We start from the raw sequence: 16,302 nt of genomic DNA on the forward strand, positions 1-16,302 counted from the left end.
ATGTACAGGAAATCATGCTATGAAAAGACAACATCCATAAAGGAGACAGAGGAGTCCTGTGTTTTATTCGCATAAAGGGAGAGAATCCGATGAGGCACACGCCTGCGTGGTTTTCTTTATCGAGGTTTTGGGGGCGCAGCCCCCTTTTATCCCAAACTCCTGTCCATGTGTTGCCCTGTTCCTTCCCCCATTGGCTGACGTCCTAGGAAGGTACAGCCTTCCCGAACTGCCTACCACATATTTCCCCCTTGAACTTGTTGTTTTATCTCAAAGTTCAGAAACTCAGGCTTGTGCAGACCCGTTTGGTGTTTCAGGATTTTTCTGTTTCTGGGCCCTGAGCAGATGTCATGTGGCAATTCCTGGCATCTAGCCAGAGTCAAACTGTGACATATTCAAACCTGCAGCTTGAAGTTGATCCAGTTAACACCCATCCCCTCTGCCATGGAATTATAAAGACATCAGCACACATCTTCCCTATCAGAACAATGCTTCACCTAGCCACAGTTTGGGTCTCAGCTTGCTTAGAAAGCGTGAGCGCAGGGATGCTGTGGCATTTCGCAGGGAAAAAGGGTGTATTAAACCTTATAATTTATGCTTGGATTTTGTATCTTCGAGGTCTTTCCTAACCTAAACGGTTTTGATTCTTCTGCTGGTTTTTCTCCACAGGGAAACACAAACCTTTTTCTTTTCATAAGGCAAAGAGGAGCTCGTTGGACCCGTGCCTGAGATGCAGCGATGTTTACCATCAGCTCAGAGGAGCTAACAGGGGCGAGGAATTATTTTAATTGGGCAGCGCGGGGCGCACAAAACGATGTGGAACTTTTTTTACCAGCTGCGGGACACGGAAGACACTGCCTCGCCCCCATTGGCTGGTCCGCTTGTCACTCTTCGTGATCGCAGCGCTGATTGGTCAGAGCGGGGCTGAGGGACGGTCCCGCCCCGCCCCACCTGATTCGAGCATTCGCAGGTCCAGCAGTGCCTCCGGATCCTCGGGAGCTGCAGCAGTGAGCGGAGCGGAGCGGAGCGGCTGCAGTGAGCGGAGCGGAGCCCGGGGAGGCGGCGGCGGAGCTCGGAGAGGCTGTCCCAGCGCAGGTGGGAGCCGCGCTGGCTTGTGCCGGGGCTCGGGGCTCGCTGCGGGCGGTCCGTGCGGGAGGCGACCGCGGCGAGGGGGGCTCTGGCGGATTGGTTCTACCGTGTCCCCCCGGTTCCCCCGTGTTTCTCCTGACCTGAGGCCGCTGAGGGAGTGGCTGCCCGCGGGATGCGACGGCGTGGGGAAAAGGGGGGAAAGAGTGGGCCCTGGGCTTGGGGGGAGGAGGAGGAGTGATGGAGACTGAGGATGAGGGATGAGGAAGGAGCGAGAGAAAGGCCGGAGATACGAGGAGGAGGAGGCGGGAGGAGGGAGGAGGAGGAGAGAGGAAGCGGAGGAGCAGGAAGAGGTTGGAGAGAGGAAGAGGAGGAGCAGCAGAAGCAGCGCGGAGCTCTTTGTCTTTCGCGGCCCCGAGAGCATCGGCGCCCCGCATGCCGCAGGTGAGGGGGAGGAGGAAGTCGCCCCAAATGTCTCGGGGGTCCCCGAGCGGCGTTTTTTCTGGGCGGGTGTTTGGAGCTCGCAGCTTCCGGGATTGAGCCCCAAATCTCGTGAAGGGTCGCCGGGAGGGTTTGATTGTGCGGGGGGAATGCTTCGATGTGGCGGAAGGCCAAAGCTGAGGCGCCAATGGCTCTTTGGGGGATATTTTGGGGTCTGCAGGTGGCCATGGCCCGGTGTCAGGGTGGGAGGGGGACATGGGGCATGGGGTCCCCCCGGGAGAGCGGTGGAGGGGAAGGGCGGGAGCCCCGGAGTGGGGTGAGCGGAGAGGGGCGATCGCAGAGCTGGGGGAGCCCCGGCAGGCTGGAGAGGGGGGAGTGTGGATAAGGGGGAAGCCTGGGATCCCTGGAAGCGCAGAGCAGAGAATGAGGGGAGAAGGGACCCTTGGGACCCCCAAACCCCCGGATCATCCCTAAGCAGGACCCTGGAAAATAGGGAAGCTTGGGAACCACGGGAGCCCCACGAGTGCAGGGAAGGGAGACCCTGAGGGGGCCAAAGTGAAAAGACCAAAAAGGAGAAAATCCTGGGAGGATTTTGAGGTGAATGGTGGTGGTTTGAGGTTTTTATGGACACCAAACCCCTGGAGACTTGCAGAGCTGGAGCTGGTGAGGAGGAACCCCCAGGGCAAGGCGCTGAGCCCTTGTTTTTCCCCCAGAGCAGGATTTGTCATTGCCAAGGCGTGGCCGGATGGAGGAGGAGGAAAAAGCCCGGAGATGCTGCCCAAGGAGGAGCTGCAAACGCAGCCCAGGGAGCTGCGAGGAGGAAAGAGCCTCACTGTGCCGGGAAGGCGGCCGGAGATGCAGCCGGAGCTCGGAGCTTGGGGAGAATCCTCAGGGCAGAGAGAAGCCCCACAAGTGTGGGGAATGTGGGAAAAGCTTCAGGAGGAGATCTGAGCTGATCCGGCACCACATGATCCACACTGGGGAAAAGCCCTACGAGTGTGGGAAGTGTGGGAAGAGCTTCAGCCGGATGTCCGACCTGATGCGGCACCAGGTGATCCACACTGGGGAAAAGCCCTACGATTGCGCGGAATGTGGGAAGAGCTTCAGTGACAGCTCCAACCTTATCCAGCACAAAAGGATCCACACCGGGGAGAGGCCCTATGAGTGTCCTGAGTGTGGAAAGAGGTTTCAGACCAGCTCTAGTCTCCTCCGCCATGAGCGCATTCACACCCAGGAGAGGCCCTTCCGCTGCACTGACTGCGGAAAGGGCTTCAAGCACAACTCCACCCTCATCACCCACCGGCGCATCCACACTGGGGAAAAGCCCTACAAGTGTGGGAAGCATGGGAAGAGCTTCACACTGGTGTCACACCTGGTGCGGCACCAGGTGATCCACACTGGGGAAAAGCCCTACGAGTGTCCCGAGTGTGGGAAGAGCTTCGGCCAGATGTCCAGCCTGATGCGGCACCAGGTGATCCACACTGGGGAAAAGCCCTATGATTGCATGGAATGTGGGAAGAGCTTCAGCGACAGCTCCAACCTGATCCGGCACAAGAAGATCCATACAGGGGAGAGGCCCTATAGGTGTCCCAAGTGTGGGAAGAGGTTTCAGACCAGCTCCAGTCTCCTCGTCCATGAGTGCATTCACACCCAGGAGAGGCCCTTCCGCTGCCCTGAGTGTGGGAAGGGCTTCAAGCACAACTCCACCCTCATCACCCACCGGCGCATCCACACTGGGGAAAAGCCCTACGAGTGTCTCGAGTGTGGGAAGAACTTCTCACAGATGTCTGGCTTGACTCAGCACCAACGGAGACACAAATGAGAGAAGCTCTGCGAGTGTCCCAAGTGCAGGAAGAGCTTCATTGCTGCTCCAACTCCATCCCCAGTGGGAAGATCTGCAGTGGATGATCCCCAGTGATCCCCATTGGGCAGAATCCTGGTGACCCCCATTCCAGGTGATTCCTGTCAGGTTAGGGGAAGGTGTTTTAAATGGTCAAATTTTACTTCTTCTCCTGCTCTTACTTTGTTAGCAATAAATACAATTCACATTGCCAATTCCCAGCCTGTTTTGTGCATAAAGGTGTTTGATGAGGGATCTCTTAGCCAGGTCCTTCTATCAACTCAGGAAGCCTTGGTTCAATTTTCTCTCCCCGTGGCGGCTGTGCAGGGCCGTGAGAGAGCAGCTCTGCTGGGTGCCTGGCATGGGGCCAGCGTCACCCCACTGCAATGTGCTATGGCCTCGTGTGGCCCTATGCTGTGGAGTCAGCACTGCTGTTGCTTTTTCCTGCCTGATGATTTTCTCTTTTGCATGATATGCTTGTGAAGTGCCCCCGCTGTCCCTGGCGTCCCCTGGGCGCCGGCAGCCGCGTCCCTTGGCCTGCTCCCCCTGGGCCGTTGCAGGGTGGCTGGCGGAGGCTGGGAGCTGCCGTGGGGGCCGTGGGGCTGCCCCGGGGGCTGCGTGCCGAGGCGGGGCCGGGAGGTGCGGAGAACTTGGTCGCTATTTGCAGAGCAATGGCGCCTTGGGCCCGGGCCCGTTGCAGGGCTGTTCCTCATGTGCGGCTTTGGCCTCGGCCAGCCCGGGGGGCACTGAGAGCGCGGGGCTTGGGCTGTGCGCTGTGCAGAGCCCGCGCCTCGCTGCCCTTGGCTGGCTGTGCTGTCACTCGGAATTGTCCCAGCGCAATTGCTGCTTGGTGCCAGCGAGCGGGGACAAGGCCGGCGCCGGTGTCGCCCCCAGGCAGACAGGCAGGGCTTTAGTGGGGCAGCAGCGGCGCCATGGTGGGAGTGTGTGTGTGGCCCGGGAGCGGCGGCGGAGCTCGGAGAGGCTGTCCCAGCGCAGGTGGGAGCCGCGCTGGCTTGTGCCGGGGCTCGGGGCTCGCTGCGGGCGGATGGAGGGGATGGAGGGGGCGGCAGGGGGGCTGTGGCGGCTTCGTTCTCCCGTCTCCCTACCTCCCTCCGTGGCTGTGGCGCCGTGTTGCCGCTGGCCTGAGGCCGCTGAGGGAGCGGCTGCCCGCGGTCTCCTTGCCACTGCTGCCTCGGCAGGAGGCAGTGCTGGAGCAGCGCTGGCTCGTCCCGCTCGCTGTGGGTAGCACAGAGGTGGCTGCACTGTCGGCGGCAGTGTGAGGGAGAATCCGCATGGCCAGAGGTTTGTGTGCCCGCAGGAGACAGAGGAGTCGTATAAAAGTGACTTTATGGATGGACAGAGGGAGAGGCCGTGGGGCATTTGCCATGGGGTCTATAAAACGCAGCCTCCTTTTTATGCTCGTTTCCCGGCCGCATCTCCCTGTCTCTTTGCCATCTGGCTGAGGTACTTGGAAGGTACAGACTTCCCGATGCACCCACTGTCAGTTTCCCTTAATATGCACCCTTAGTTTTTGTAACATTCAGTATTCCTGGCTCTGTAAAGTGTTTGTTCTGCTTCTGGGAGTTCAGGAATGGCGCAGGACTTTGGCTGAGGAGCACTTGGAGTCAATTAGTAACATTTTCTGAAAGTTGTTTTCTCCCTTTACTTTCTTTTCTCCAAGTCCCTGGTCCTATCTCCAAGGAGATTCACCCCATCTGTGTGTAAAGACATACTAATCTTATTCCATTCGCTCACTCCTGTTATTTTTTTCTCAATAATTATCTTTACAAAGTTTTAGTTACTATTGACCTAATCTCTCCTTCCTGAGCCTTCTTTGGTTTTGGGATTATTCTCAGTGCCCTCATTCTCTGTCCTTTTGTAGCCATGTCAGGATCAGCAGGCCTGGCTGCCACCTGCATCCCCTCGACCAGCTGCTGAATGAGCTGCACTCAGCAAGGTGTGGTGCATGGTAAAAAGATGAGAGTTGCTGTAGCACATAAGAGGAGAAACAGCATTGGTTTAACCCATGGTCTGCCAGAGAACCATGGAAATGTGGATTGGTCAGCAAGGAGGTCAGGAGCTGGAGCTGTCTGGTTGTTTCTTATTTCCAAAACAGCTTGTAATCTAATGATTAATCAAATTCTAAATAGGTTCTGGCACCTGATAAGAATTCGTTAAGGTTCCCAGGTGTAGAGGTACGGCGACCCGAGGCCGCCGATCCCAAGTCCCAAAGCCCTGCAGTCAATGCCATGCGGGCAGAAACTGCCGAAGACACCGTATCCTGGGACTCGGAGGAGGCCGGGTTCTGAGCCGTCCTCTCCCTCCCTCCACAAAGTTTATGTTAAGTATTATTGGTTCAAAGTTTGCTGTACCCCTCTTAATCTCCTCCCCTGTTGCAGCCCTGCTCCCCGAACCTTCTGTTGCTGTGCTGTTCCCATTGGTTGTTTGTACTCCCCGCCCTGATTATTCCTGAGTTGCTCCCCCTGCTGTCCTTCAATGTGTTCCGGGGCCTGGTTGGCTCCGCCCCTGTGTTCCCGCCTCGGGAAACCCCGTGGCGCCCCTTAAAACCCCGTGTCCCTTGCATGCTCGAGGCTGCTCGGCAGTGGCACGTGTGCTGCTAGGAGACCCTGCTGCGCTCTGCGGCGGAAGTTTCTCCTCCGAGCCGCCCCGAGAGGTTGCTGCGACGCGTCTCCCCCTCCCTCCTGCTTGGCTTCCCCTCAGTAAACGACGCCTTGCACCCTCTCGACCGCTGTGGACTGGTTTTGTCTCGAGGGGCTACCGGACAATTCGCCTTCCAGCACGGTGGGCGCTGGCCTCTGTGGCCAGGTCTTTCCTTCCATTGGGCGACCCTGCGACCGACTGCCGCCGCCGCCTGGCTGAGCCAAGGAGAACCGGACCGCTAGCCCGGAGAGCCGGTGAGGTCTAGCCTGATCCAACCGGCGCTCTGTTAGCCCATTGAGGACAAGCCACCTCAGGCGCGCACCACCCCGGAAAACCCACACTACTTTACCCAGGGGCTGGTCCATGGTGTTGGAGGATTTGTTCTGGTTGCCATTCATCTTTTTCCCATTTTTGAGGTGCTCTGTCTGGCCATGGATGCTTTAGTTTCCTGCTTTTTGCTATATTTTCATCATATTCCTGGATTTCCCACTGATTTCCCTGAACTTGTGGTAGCAAAAAGCCCTGGTGTTCTATGACATTCTATAAAGCATTCACAATGCTAGCACATGTAGGAGTGGGGATAGGGATGATTCTCTCCAAATTTTTTTAGTGAAGTTTTCCCAATGTTCTCCATTTGCTGTTTTCCTTTGAAGCTTAACTGGTTTCTGCTGCAGAGTCAATTCTCCTCACTCTGGGCTCTGCCTTGAGCTGTGCAAATTCCATCTGTGCAAGCAGGCAGAGCTTGGGCTGAGGAACAGAGGGAATTGGCCCAATTGCTCCCCCAGGCCAGAAGGCCCTGCTCCATTGTCCAGCCTTTGCCCCAGCAGTGTTCGTTTGCATTTCTAAAGCTCCTTCCTCTGGTAGCTGCCTGGAACAGAAGCTTCTCTGCCAGGGCAGCCATCGGGTGACTCACATGTGGCTCTTCCCCCCACAAGCTGCTTTTTCTCCTTTTGTTAACAATATGATATTAACTGTTGATGAGTTAAAGGGTCACCTTCAAACTTCTTTAAACCTCTTCTACTTTTGCAAAATGCAATCTAAAGGATAATGTGGTAAGACCCATACCAAAATTTTGCCATCGCTGACAGCCATGCACACACCTAGACAAAAAAATTCCAAAGTTATGAAGTTTTTTGCTACTTCCTCTCCAAAGACTAATAATTAATTCTCACACCCCTGGCCCAAACCTAACTGACAATGTAAAAGTAGGATTATTAGGAAAAAAACATTCTAATGGTGCAATCTAATCACAGCCAGCCCAGTGTGTGAGTCTGATTTAGACCCAGAGTCTGATTCTCACGGTGTCTTCTGCACCACCCATGGTGAGTGCAGGCACAGAAAGCACTGAACCTCCAGCAGTGCCAGCAAGGATTGGCCCCCAGTGCCTGGAGATGCCAGAGGAGGGGTGCCCACACAGACTATTGCAGCAGGGGATGTGTGGGCAGGCCCAGGGGCTTCCCCCGATGTGGAGCCCTGGCTGCTGCTCAGGCCCCTTGTGTGCAGGGTCAGTCGCAGCCTCCCATCCTCCTCCTGCAGCTGGAAGTGCAAATCTGTGGGGCTTCAGAGACCTTGAGCCTAGGGTGAGGGGTCCCCCCATGCTGAGCTGTGCTGGCAGCTGTTTCTGTGCTCAGTGACACTTGGAATGGGCCATGGCACTTGGCCACCAGTGGTGCTTCTCTGCACTCCTTATCCAGGCCCCAATGTCCTGGTTGGATGTTGTGAAGAGCAAAGTGCAAAGGCAGGGTCAGTGCCAGCCAAGCTTCCTGTGGAAGAGATTTCACAAGAGACAGGATTCTGGCCTCAGACTGCTTTAAGTGTACATCACTTATTTCTCCCCACACATTAGGTGGAGAATTACCAGGGCAAGGAATTCCAAACTCCAGTTCCAAGGGAGATAATAAAATATCCACCCTGGGTCTGGCTCTTCTTCTTGCCAAAGCCAATGGCAAAAGCTGCACCCATGGCATCTTAGTTTCAATCACTGATGCCTTAGGATTTTAGCTTCTATATTTTTCATGTATAACTGTAAGCTCTATACAGGGTGCTAAGCTACTGTTGTGTCATTTTTAGACAAAACAATTCCTCTCTAAGCCTGAAACTCAAGGACACCTTACTGTCTCAGGCCCCAAGATATGGAAACAACAGTGAATTGGTGGGGAGCCAACTTGATGTAATAGACTTCATTAGCTGCACCTGTAATTGGAGGATTAACCCCTGAAATGCAAATGGAAAAACTTATAAAGTATGAAAAACTCGTGACCCATTGTCCATTTTGTGAGTAGCTCCTGGGTGGGCTGTGACTGCTCTAAATGTACCTGAAGGCCCTTCAATAAATATAACTGCTTTTTATTCTCTTAATTTTGTCTAGCTTCTGTTTTAGGTAAGCCTGTCTAGGCATCATCACCAGCTTCAAAAGGTGTTTCTTTATTTCCCCATTCATTCTTTCTACCCAACCTGAACTCTGGGGGTGCCAGGGGTTATGGAGGTCCCATTGTATTCCTAAAGCAGCCATAACCCCCTGAAGGATCTTTCCTGTAAGATGAGTTCCCCTGTCTGAGTCTATTGCTTCCACAGTGCCATATAGTGGAATTATTTGTTCCAGAAATACCTTAATAATTGATCCAGTAGTTGCTGAAACAGTCAGAAATGCTTCTGCCACCCTGATAGCTGACATGCTGTTATCAGAAGATATTTAAGCCTTCCTGCTCAGGGCATTTCAGTAAAATTCACCTGGCATGGTTGGAGAGGATGTACGGCCCAAGGCCTCCCTCCCTGGCAAGTTTCTTTCTAACCTGGTTATTGGCTTTGGCACAAATCAAGCAACCTTCAACAGCTCGTTTTGGCAGAACAGAAAGACCCAAGGCACGACATCTTGAGGAAGGCTTCTGCCAATCCTTGAGAGCCCCAGTGACTCCCTTCGTGGAGTAGTTTTAATATTTGTAGGGCCAAAGCTTTTGGTATCCATTGTTTGCCATCCTTGTAAACCAATTATCTCCTCTTTCCTCTGCCCCACTCTTTTTAATGATCTCCAACTCCTCTGGTGGAAAAGACAGTTTCTCTGGCAGCAGTTGAGCCACTGGGAGTAAAGGGAGGATCTTGGAGACCTCTGGCAAAAGTGTTACTTCCAGAGCCTCTTCCTGCAGCATTCCATGAGCGATTGCCTCCCCTGAGCACCCTGCCTGGTGTCCCCTAGGGTGGATTATTGCCACCCCTGTTGGTAAATTCACCACCTCCAATAGGTTAGTAATTCAGCTCTCAGTAGTGAACATTTTTCTCCTGCAGGTTAACAAAGCTCTTTCCTCCCACAGTTTTCCAAACTCATGGACCACCCCATATGTGTGTTTAGAATCAGTACAAATGTTCACTATTTTCCCAATATAATTCCCAGGCTCTCACAAGTGCACACAGCTCTGCTGTGTGAACTGAGCCTGTAACCTCCCCCCTTCCTCTAATTCCCTTCCCTTATTAGCAGCATATCCTGTGACCCATTTCCCTTCTACTGCCCTTGAAGACCCATCAATAATCCCATTTTCTCCCTGGGGCCAGGGGGTGTCTCATAGATCTGTCCTAGCCCAGGTCTGGAGCTCTGTCACTTGAATGCACTCATGTGTTTCTTGCCAGCCCCCTGTCCAGGGCCATTCAAACAGGAGGTTGGGTTAAACCCTTCCCCTGTCCTCAATTCTAAATCTACTCCTGTTCCATTAAACAAGTTTCCTACTGTAATAACCGAGCCCTGCTCATCCATTTAGAGGCTCTTTGAGTTAAGGAAATTTTAACTTGATGCCAGACTTGAACAATAACAGATTCTGGCGTTGTCATTATTCAGGCCTCAGTTCCCATTAAAGCCATGGCTGCACAATTCTGCAGACAATGAGGCCACTCTCTGGCCATTGGGTTCAACATTTGAGCACAAGGATTCCTTTGGCATGGCCCTGTTTAACATCCACATACAATTCAAATTCTTTTTCCCCTGTCTGGAAGGTCCATGGCAGGAGTCTCAGTTAATCTGCTTTGTAACACTTGAAAATTCTGCTTTCCTTCTGGTATCCATTATCCTGTTTCTTGACTGGCAGGATATGAGTGTTACAGGGAGAGATCCCTGGCTCCAAAAGCCCTGCCTTGAGCAGAGACTCAATAACAGGCTGTAACCCCTTCCTTGCCTCCTTGGAACAGGCTATTGCTTTTAGACACCACTAGTCCTGGTTGCTTGAAAGTAATTTGGAGAGGCTCCATAGCTACTTTTCCATATTTCCCTGGTGCTGCCCACACTTCTGGGTTCACTTCAGCATAAGCCTTCCCAGACATTTGACACAAGGTTACCTCAGCATTAGCCTCTGTATCACTTTTTATAATATTAATTTGCATTCCCATGTTCGCCATCAAATCCCTTCCCAGTAAGTTACAATAACAATTAGGAAAAACCAGAAATTGATGAATTTCAAACCTATACCCCACAGCTACTAATAGTGGTTGAATAAAACAGACCTGTTTGGTTTTCTCGCTTATTCCCTGAATATTCAAAGAACTTCTTGTCAGTTTTCGCTCCTTTAGGTCTAGGATTCAAAGTGGATTGAGAGGCCCCTGTGTCTATCAGGAAGTGCCTCCTCTCGCTCCAGACCCACCCTGGATGTTCTCAAGGGCTCCAGTGTGGTGGGTCCCTGGTCTAATGGGAGCTCTGACACCACTACCAATCCATCTCCATCAACGGGGGACTTCCTCCTGCTGAGGGTCCTCCTGTCTCTGCTTCCAGTGTCCTTGTGCCCTGCAGATGGAACCCTGCTTCCTTCCCAGGGCTGTTTGGGTCAGCTCTCCCCTGCTGAGGAGGGCAATGCCTGTGCCACATCCTTGTGGTTGACCCTGTCCCCTCGGTCCTGGGGCCCCCTCGGGCCCTGCAGTTCATCCCTCAGGGGCTGCAGAAACTCTGCCATGGCCTTTGCCTTCACCTTGGCCTTTTCCTCATCCCTTCTTCCATTCACCTGCTGTGCCTTTGTGACCAACTCCTCCAGGGGCTTATTCTGCTGCTCCTCCAGCCCTGCTCCCTGCCTGTGGGTGCTCATCCTGTGACAGCTGCTGAACTTTGTGCAAAATCATTCATTCCTCCAGTGATCCAACCAAAATCCTTAAAAGAAAATCCTGATCCTTCCATGTATAATCCACATTTCCAGATATTCCTTCCTCCTCATGCTCACCCTCCCCTCCATTCCCCTATCCCAGAGCTGCTCCCTGTCCTGCCGCAGTGTCCAAATGCAGCTCCCCCGGCAGGCAGGGCCGGCAGCTCCCTGGGCCAGGCAGGCGACTGGGGTGTCCTGCAGCCTCATGGGTGCCTGGGGCCATTGCCGGCCCTGCCTGGGGGCTGTTGAGGTCAGGCACTTGTCAGAGATTGAAATCGTTCATGCCTCACACATAGATATAAAGTTTTACTCATTATAACAAAGAAGTGTATAAAGAAGCTACAATCAAAGAAGCCTCCCTGAAGGGGACTTTGGACTGAGAGTCAAACTGCTGAGATTAGATAAAGGGAAACCTATTGTTCAGTCATCTCAGGCTGAGGGAAAGGTATGCATACACAAAGGCCAAAGGCATCAGCTGCTCTGAGAATCATCCCTGGCTGAGTTTGGGGTGGGGGCAGAGCACAGCTCACAGAAGCCAGATTTGCACAAACTTCCCCCCAGCTGAGGAGGGAGGAGGAGGTTTGGGGTGTGTGGTGTAACCTCTGGTCTGAGGCAACAAACACCGTTACAAACAAACAAAAAACACGTTACACAAAACTCTGTTACACAAACTGCCCAGCTGTGGAACCCCCAACCCCACCGGCCTCATCCACGGGACTTTGACGTGAGAGGAGCTGAGGGGGAGTCACAATCCATCAAAGACTCCCCCAAAGTGCTCCCCAGAGGCCTTGCAACACAGAAGTGCACGTGATGCAAGCAGAGTCTGCTGCTAGAGACTGCCCCCTCCCCTGGGGGACATGCCTGGACATTGCCCCTGGCCTGAGTGTATATTAACCCATGGGATTCTGTGCTTTCCAGGGGGACCATCACCACCAAGAAGACCAGCTGGAGAGGATCTACGCAACATTGTTGGGATCCACGGATGGTGATATTTTCTTTCTTCCTCCTTCTGTCCCCCCCATCTCTTTTCCTACTTCTCCTTTTCTCTCTTTTCCTTCCTCTCTCTCTCGTATTTACTATCAAATAAAACCCATACTATTGACTGGTATATGTTCTCTTTTGCATCTTAAATCAGGCAGATGTATTTCCAAAGAACCTTAATAATTGGATCATAACAGCACTGCCCATCCCTGAGCCCCGGCTGCCCCACAGCCCCAGCCGCCCCACAGCCCCAGCCAGCCCTGCACCTCTGTGCCTGATTCTTCCGCTCCCCACCTTTTGCAGAAGGAGGAGTAGTGAGGGCAAGAGGAGTGTGAGGAGTCACCACTTGGTTCTGCCACTCCCTGTATCTGCAGCTCTCTCCCACATCCAGCAGGTGACTGGGGAAGGGGATCCACAGCTTACAGAGGCTAAATCGTGGTGCTTCTGAAGCTTATTGGGCTAAATGTTGGTGGTTTAGTTTTTTGGTGGTGACCTGAATCTTTATATTTTGGAGGGACTTTTGGCTGAACCTGGATGTTTTGGGACTTTAGGGGCTGTGTCTTTATGTGTGGGAGTTTTTTGGGCTGCATTTTGGTGTTTTGGAGGTTTTTACAGACACAAGATTTCTGCTGACTTCCAGAGATGGACCTAGCAGGAGGAAGCCCAAACCCAAGGTGCTCACTCTTTGTTTTTGCCCCAAAGGAGGATCTGTCATTGCCAAGGCAATGGAGGAGGAGGAAAAGGCCTGGAGATGCTGCAGGAGGAGGAGCTGCAAATGCAGCCCAGGGAGCTGCGAGGAGGAAAGAGCCTCACTGTGCCGGGAAGGCGGCCGGAGATGCAGCCAGAGCTTGGAGCTGGGGGAGAAGCCTGAGGGCAGAGAGAAGCCCCACAAGTGTGGGCAATGTGGGAAAAGCTTCAGCAAGAGCTACAGCCTGATCTGGCACCAGATGATCCACACAGGGGAGCAGCCCTACAAGTGTGGGAAGAGCTTCAGCTACATGTCTGAGCTGATCCATCACCAGGTGATCCACGCAGGGGAACAGCCCTATGAGTGTGGGGAATGTGGGAAGAGCTTCAGTGAGAGCTCCAACCTGATCCAGCACCAGGTGATCCACACCAGGGAACGGCCCTACACCTGCTTGGAATGTGGGAAGAGCTTTGGGTGGAGCTCCACCCTGAGGAAACACCAGCCCATCCACAGCAGGGAGAGATCCTACCAGTGTCCTGAGTGTAAGAGATTTCACAGCAGCTCTCATCTCATCAAGCATCAGCGGATCCACACAAGGGAGAGGCCCTTCTGCTGCCCCGACTGCGGGAAGTGCTTCAACTGCAACTTCACCCTTGTCAGACACTGGCACCTCCACACTGGGGAGAAGCTCTAAGAGTGTCCTGAGTGTGAGAAGAGCTTCCCCAGCAGATCTACCTTGACCCAACACCAATGGAGCCACCAGAAAGGGAAGCCTTGCAAGTGCCTCAAGTGCAAGAAGAGCTTTGTGCGCTGCTCCAACTCCATCCCCTGTGGGAAGATCTGCACTGGATGATCCCCAGTGACCCCACTGGGCAGAGCCCTGGTGATCCGTGGTGCTGGTGATCCGTGTGGGGAACACACCTGGCTGGAGGCTCCACATCCTCCTGGCTCTCCCTGGGCACCTGGATGTTCTTGCGCAGGGGCAGGAACATCCATCAGGATGCAGGCCGATATCAGGAATTCCCACAGAAGGGCAGATTTGTCGATTTTTTACCCCAAAAGATCTCAGCCGCTCCATCCAATCCTTTTCTCCTGTGGCATCAAAGAATACTGGATGGCCTTGGAGATCTTTTCCAACCTCAGTGATTCCATGATTCTGATTTCCTGTGGCCCATTTCCCCAGCAAAATGGTGATGGATTGGGGCAAAGACCAAGATTTTGGAGACAGTGGGGTGGAAACCTCCAAGAAGGGTTCCTCCCTCCCACCCAAGCACATGGATCCTCAGCCAGCACAGACATATAAGTCCTTTTCTTTCACCCTTGGTTTTCTTCTCATTTCTCTTCATCCCATCCAAACATCTGAATTTGGGTCTAAAATTAAGACATTGTACTGAGACATGGGTGGGGACATGAGGGGTCACAGCCCTGGGTGGTGACATTGTGGGACTGATGCCTTAAAGGCTGGTAAAATAAGAGGCAGACACAGCAGTATAGGGGAAAAAAGAAAGGGTATTCCCTTGGTTTTAATAGGATCCCAGGTGCACCTAGGATCCTATTACACAGATGTTTTAATAGGATCCTCGTCACAGGTGGAATCACACTGAGGAGCACACCATGTGCAACACGTATACAATTTAATGGGCCTTACAAAAAAGCATATCTATCTAAAATCCCCCAATAAGAAACCTAACAAATGAAGTAATTGTCCCTCTATTCTAATTATCTCCCCCTTAATGAGGCTACAGTCTAGTTTACAAAAACATGTTCCAGAGAGGAGGCTCTGTCCAAGGTTGGAGCCTCTAGTTCTGAGATAGTAGAGATGTTTCATCTTCCCCAGAGAACCCCAAACTTGGCTAAATATCAGAGTACAAGGGTTATAGACATGTAGGGCTGAGGTACAGGGAGTGAAAGGTACAGGGAACGGGGTATAAAAATGTATAAAAGAGTATAAAAAGGGTGTAAAGAGAAAAGACAAAACCCCTCAGGCATCATACCCCCCTTTTTAGACACTAACAAGACTTTACCTTGTCTAGTCTCCACACTACTAACTACAGCACCGGTTTACATAACTACCTATAGCAAAGGTAATAACTACAAGTATTATAAATGCTTCTTTTACTCAGCCCCTGTTTGGTAACCATGAAGTGAGGGTGTGGAAGATATGGTCGAATTTCAAGGTGTAATTTCTGGAACCCACTTCATGTAGAATTTGAATCCCCTTCCCAATGTCTTCCAAACCTTTTTAATTTTCAATGGCCAGTTATCACATCTCTATCTAGAGGTGGTAACTGGGTGCAGATCTAGCAATTGCTCATATCAAAATCTGGATACATTTTGGATCACCATGTTGCGCAATTTTTGGCTAAGCCTTGAGTCATGGTTACCAATTGGGCAAATAACAGACATGTAAAGAACAATTTAAATTACATTGTCTTGATTTGCATCAGTCTCTGTTTTTTCACTGGTCTTAGGGGCAGAAGCTTTCTTCACTCTGGAGTAGTGGATCCATGATCTTTTCCCAGCAACCTTTTTCAGCAGTGGGGAGGTCAGCAAAACTTGGAATGGTCCCTTCCACTTAGCTTGGAAGGGGTTGCTGGTCTACCATTTGATGCAGACCCAGTTTCCAGGCCGAAATGGGTGAGCAGGGGTGTCCAATCCTATAGCTTTGGACTGCACAACGAATCTCTGGAGCTTCTGCAAAGTGAAGCTTAAAGCTGTTAAGTATTTCTGTAAATCAGTTTTTCCCCTCATGTGAATTTCCCCCGGGATATGTGGAACCTGATATGGTTTGCCATATAGGCTTTCATAGGGACTTACACTGTCCCTCTGCCTTGGTTGTATGTGGGCCCTCAGTAAGGCCATAGGCAAAGCCTGAACCCATGTCATGGATGTTTCTTGACAGATCTTACCAGTCTGGGCCTTGAGGGTTCCATTCATACGTTCAACTTTGCCACTTGCTTGGGGCCTGTATGGTGTATGCAGGTCCCAAGTAAGTCCCAGAATCTTGCTAACTTCCCCAATCATGGTTGCAACAAAATGTGGTCCCCTCTCCGATGACATTCCCAAAGGAACCCCAAACCTTGGAATTATATGCTTGAGCAAGGCTTTCACTATTTCCTTTGCTGCATTGGTGCGACAGGGATAAGCTTCAGGCCATTCACGGAACATAACAACCAATACCAATACATGTTTGTATCCCTCCTTCTATGACATTTCAGCAAAACCTATTTGCCAGTAATCTCCCGGGAGATGACCTGCCTTTGTCACTGCTAACACTACTCTCTTGCTTTTGTCAGGGTTGTTTTCTCAACAGGTTTTACCCTCGCTTGTTATAGATTGCACAAGATCAGTCATCCCTCTCCCTGTTACTACTTTCTTCAGATGTTTCCCCATGGCCTCGGGCCCAGCCGGGACTCCTGCTCTGTCCTTGCGCTGATTTTGGGGGAGTTGTGTGTCCCCCCAGCCCTGCTGTCACTCTCACCCCACTCGGCTGCTCC

The 16,302-nt window shown here is 52.3% G+C and overlaps 2 protein-coding genes across 3 annotated transcripts; both read left to right on the plus strand.

Annotated features, from left to right (window-relative positions):
* Positions 1–142: 142 nt before the first annotated feature.
* LOC146421292 (uncharacterized) lies at positions 143–3,579 on the plus strand. Its single transcript, XM_085047429.1, has 2 exons — positions 143–1,527; positions 2,238–3,579. Exons 1-2 carry the CDS (start codon positions 1,344–1,346, stop codon positions 3,344–3,346), a joined length of 1,293 nt encoding a protein of 430 aa, XP_084903555.1. The 5' UTR covers positions 143–1,343; the 3' UTR covers positions 3,347–3,579.
* On the plus strand, positions 3,375–14,760 carry LOC146421293 (uncharacterized). Of its 2 annotated transcripts, XM_085047494.1 has the most exons (4): positions 3,375–3,479; positions 12,055–12,121; positions 12,421–12,511; positions 12,820–14,760. In XM_085047494.1, exon 4 carries the CDS (start codon positions 12,843–12,845, stop codon positions 13,497–13,499), a length of 657 nt encoding a protein of 218 aa, XP_084903620.1. In that variant the 5' UTR covers positions 3,375–3,479; positions 12,055–12,121; positions 12,421–12,511; positions 12,820–12,842; the 3' UTR covers positions 13,500–14,760. The 2 variants fall into 2 exon arrangements, with proteins under 2 accessions (XP_084903620.1, XP_084903621.1); XM_085047495.1 differs by lacking the exon at positions 12,421–12,511.
* Positions 14,761–16,302: the final 1,542 nt, after the last annotated feature.

The sequence above is a fragment of the Lichenostomus cassidix genome, unplaced genomic scaffold (assembly GCF_008360975.1).
Source record: "Lichenostomus cassidix isolate B80296 unplaced genomic scaffold, HeHo_3.0 HiC_scaffold_33, whole genome shotgun sequence".
NCBI lineage: Eukaryota > Metazoa > Chordata > Aves > Passeriformes > Meliphagidae > Lichenostomus > Lichenostomus cassidix.

Coding starts and splice junctions, on each gene's coding strand:
- LOC146421292 (XM_085047429.1), top strand. CDS start 1,344: ATGAGGAAGGAGCGAGAGAAAGGCCGGAGATACGAGGAGGAGGAGGCG. Junction 1,528..2,237: donor CGGCGCCCCGCATGCCGCAG/GTGAGGGGGAGG, acceptor TTTTTCCCCCAG/AGCAGGATTTGTCATTGCCA.
- LOC146421293 (XM_085047494.1), top strand. CDS start 12,843: ATGGAGGAGGAGGAAAAGGCCTGGAGATGCTGCAGGAGGAGGAGCTGC.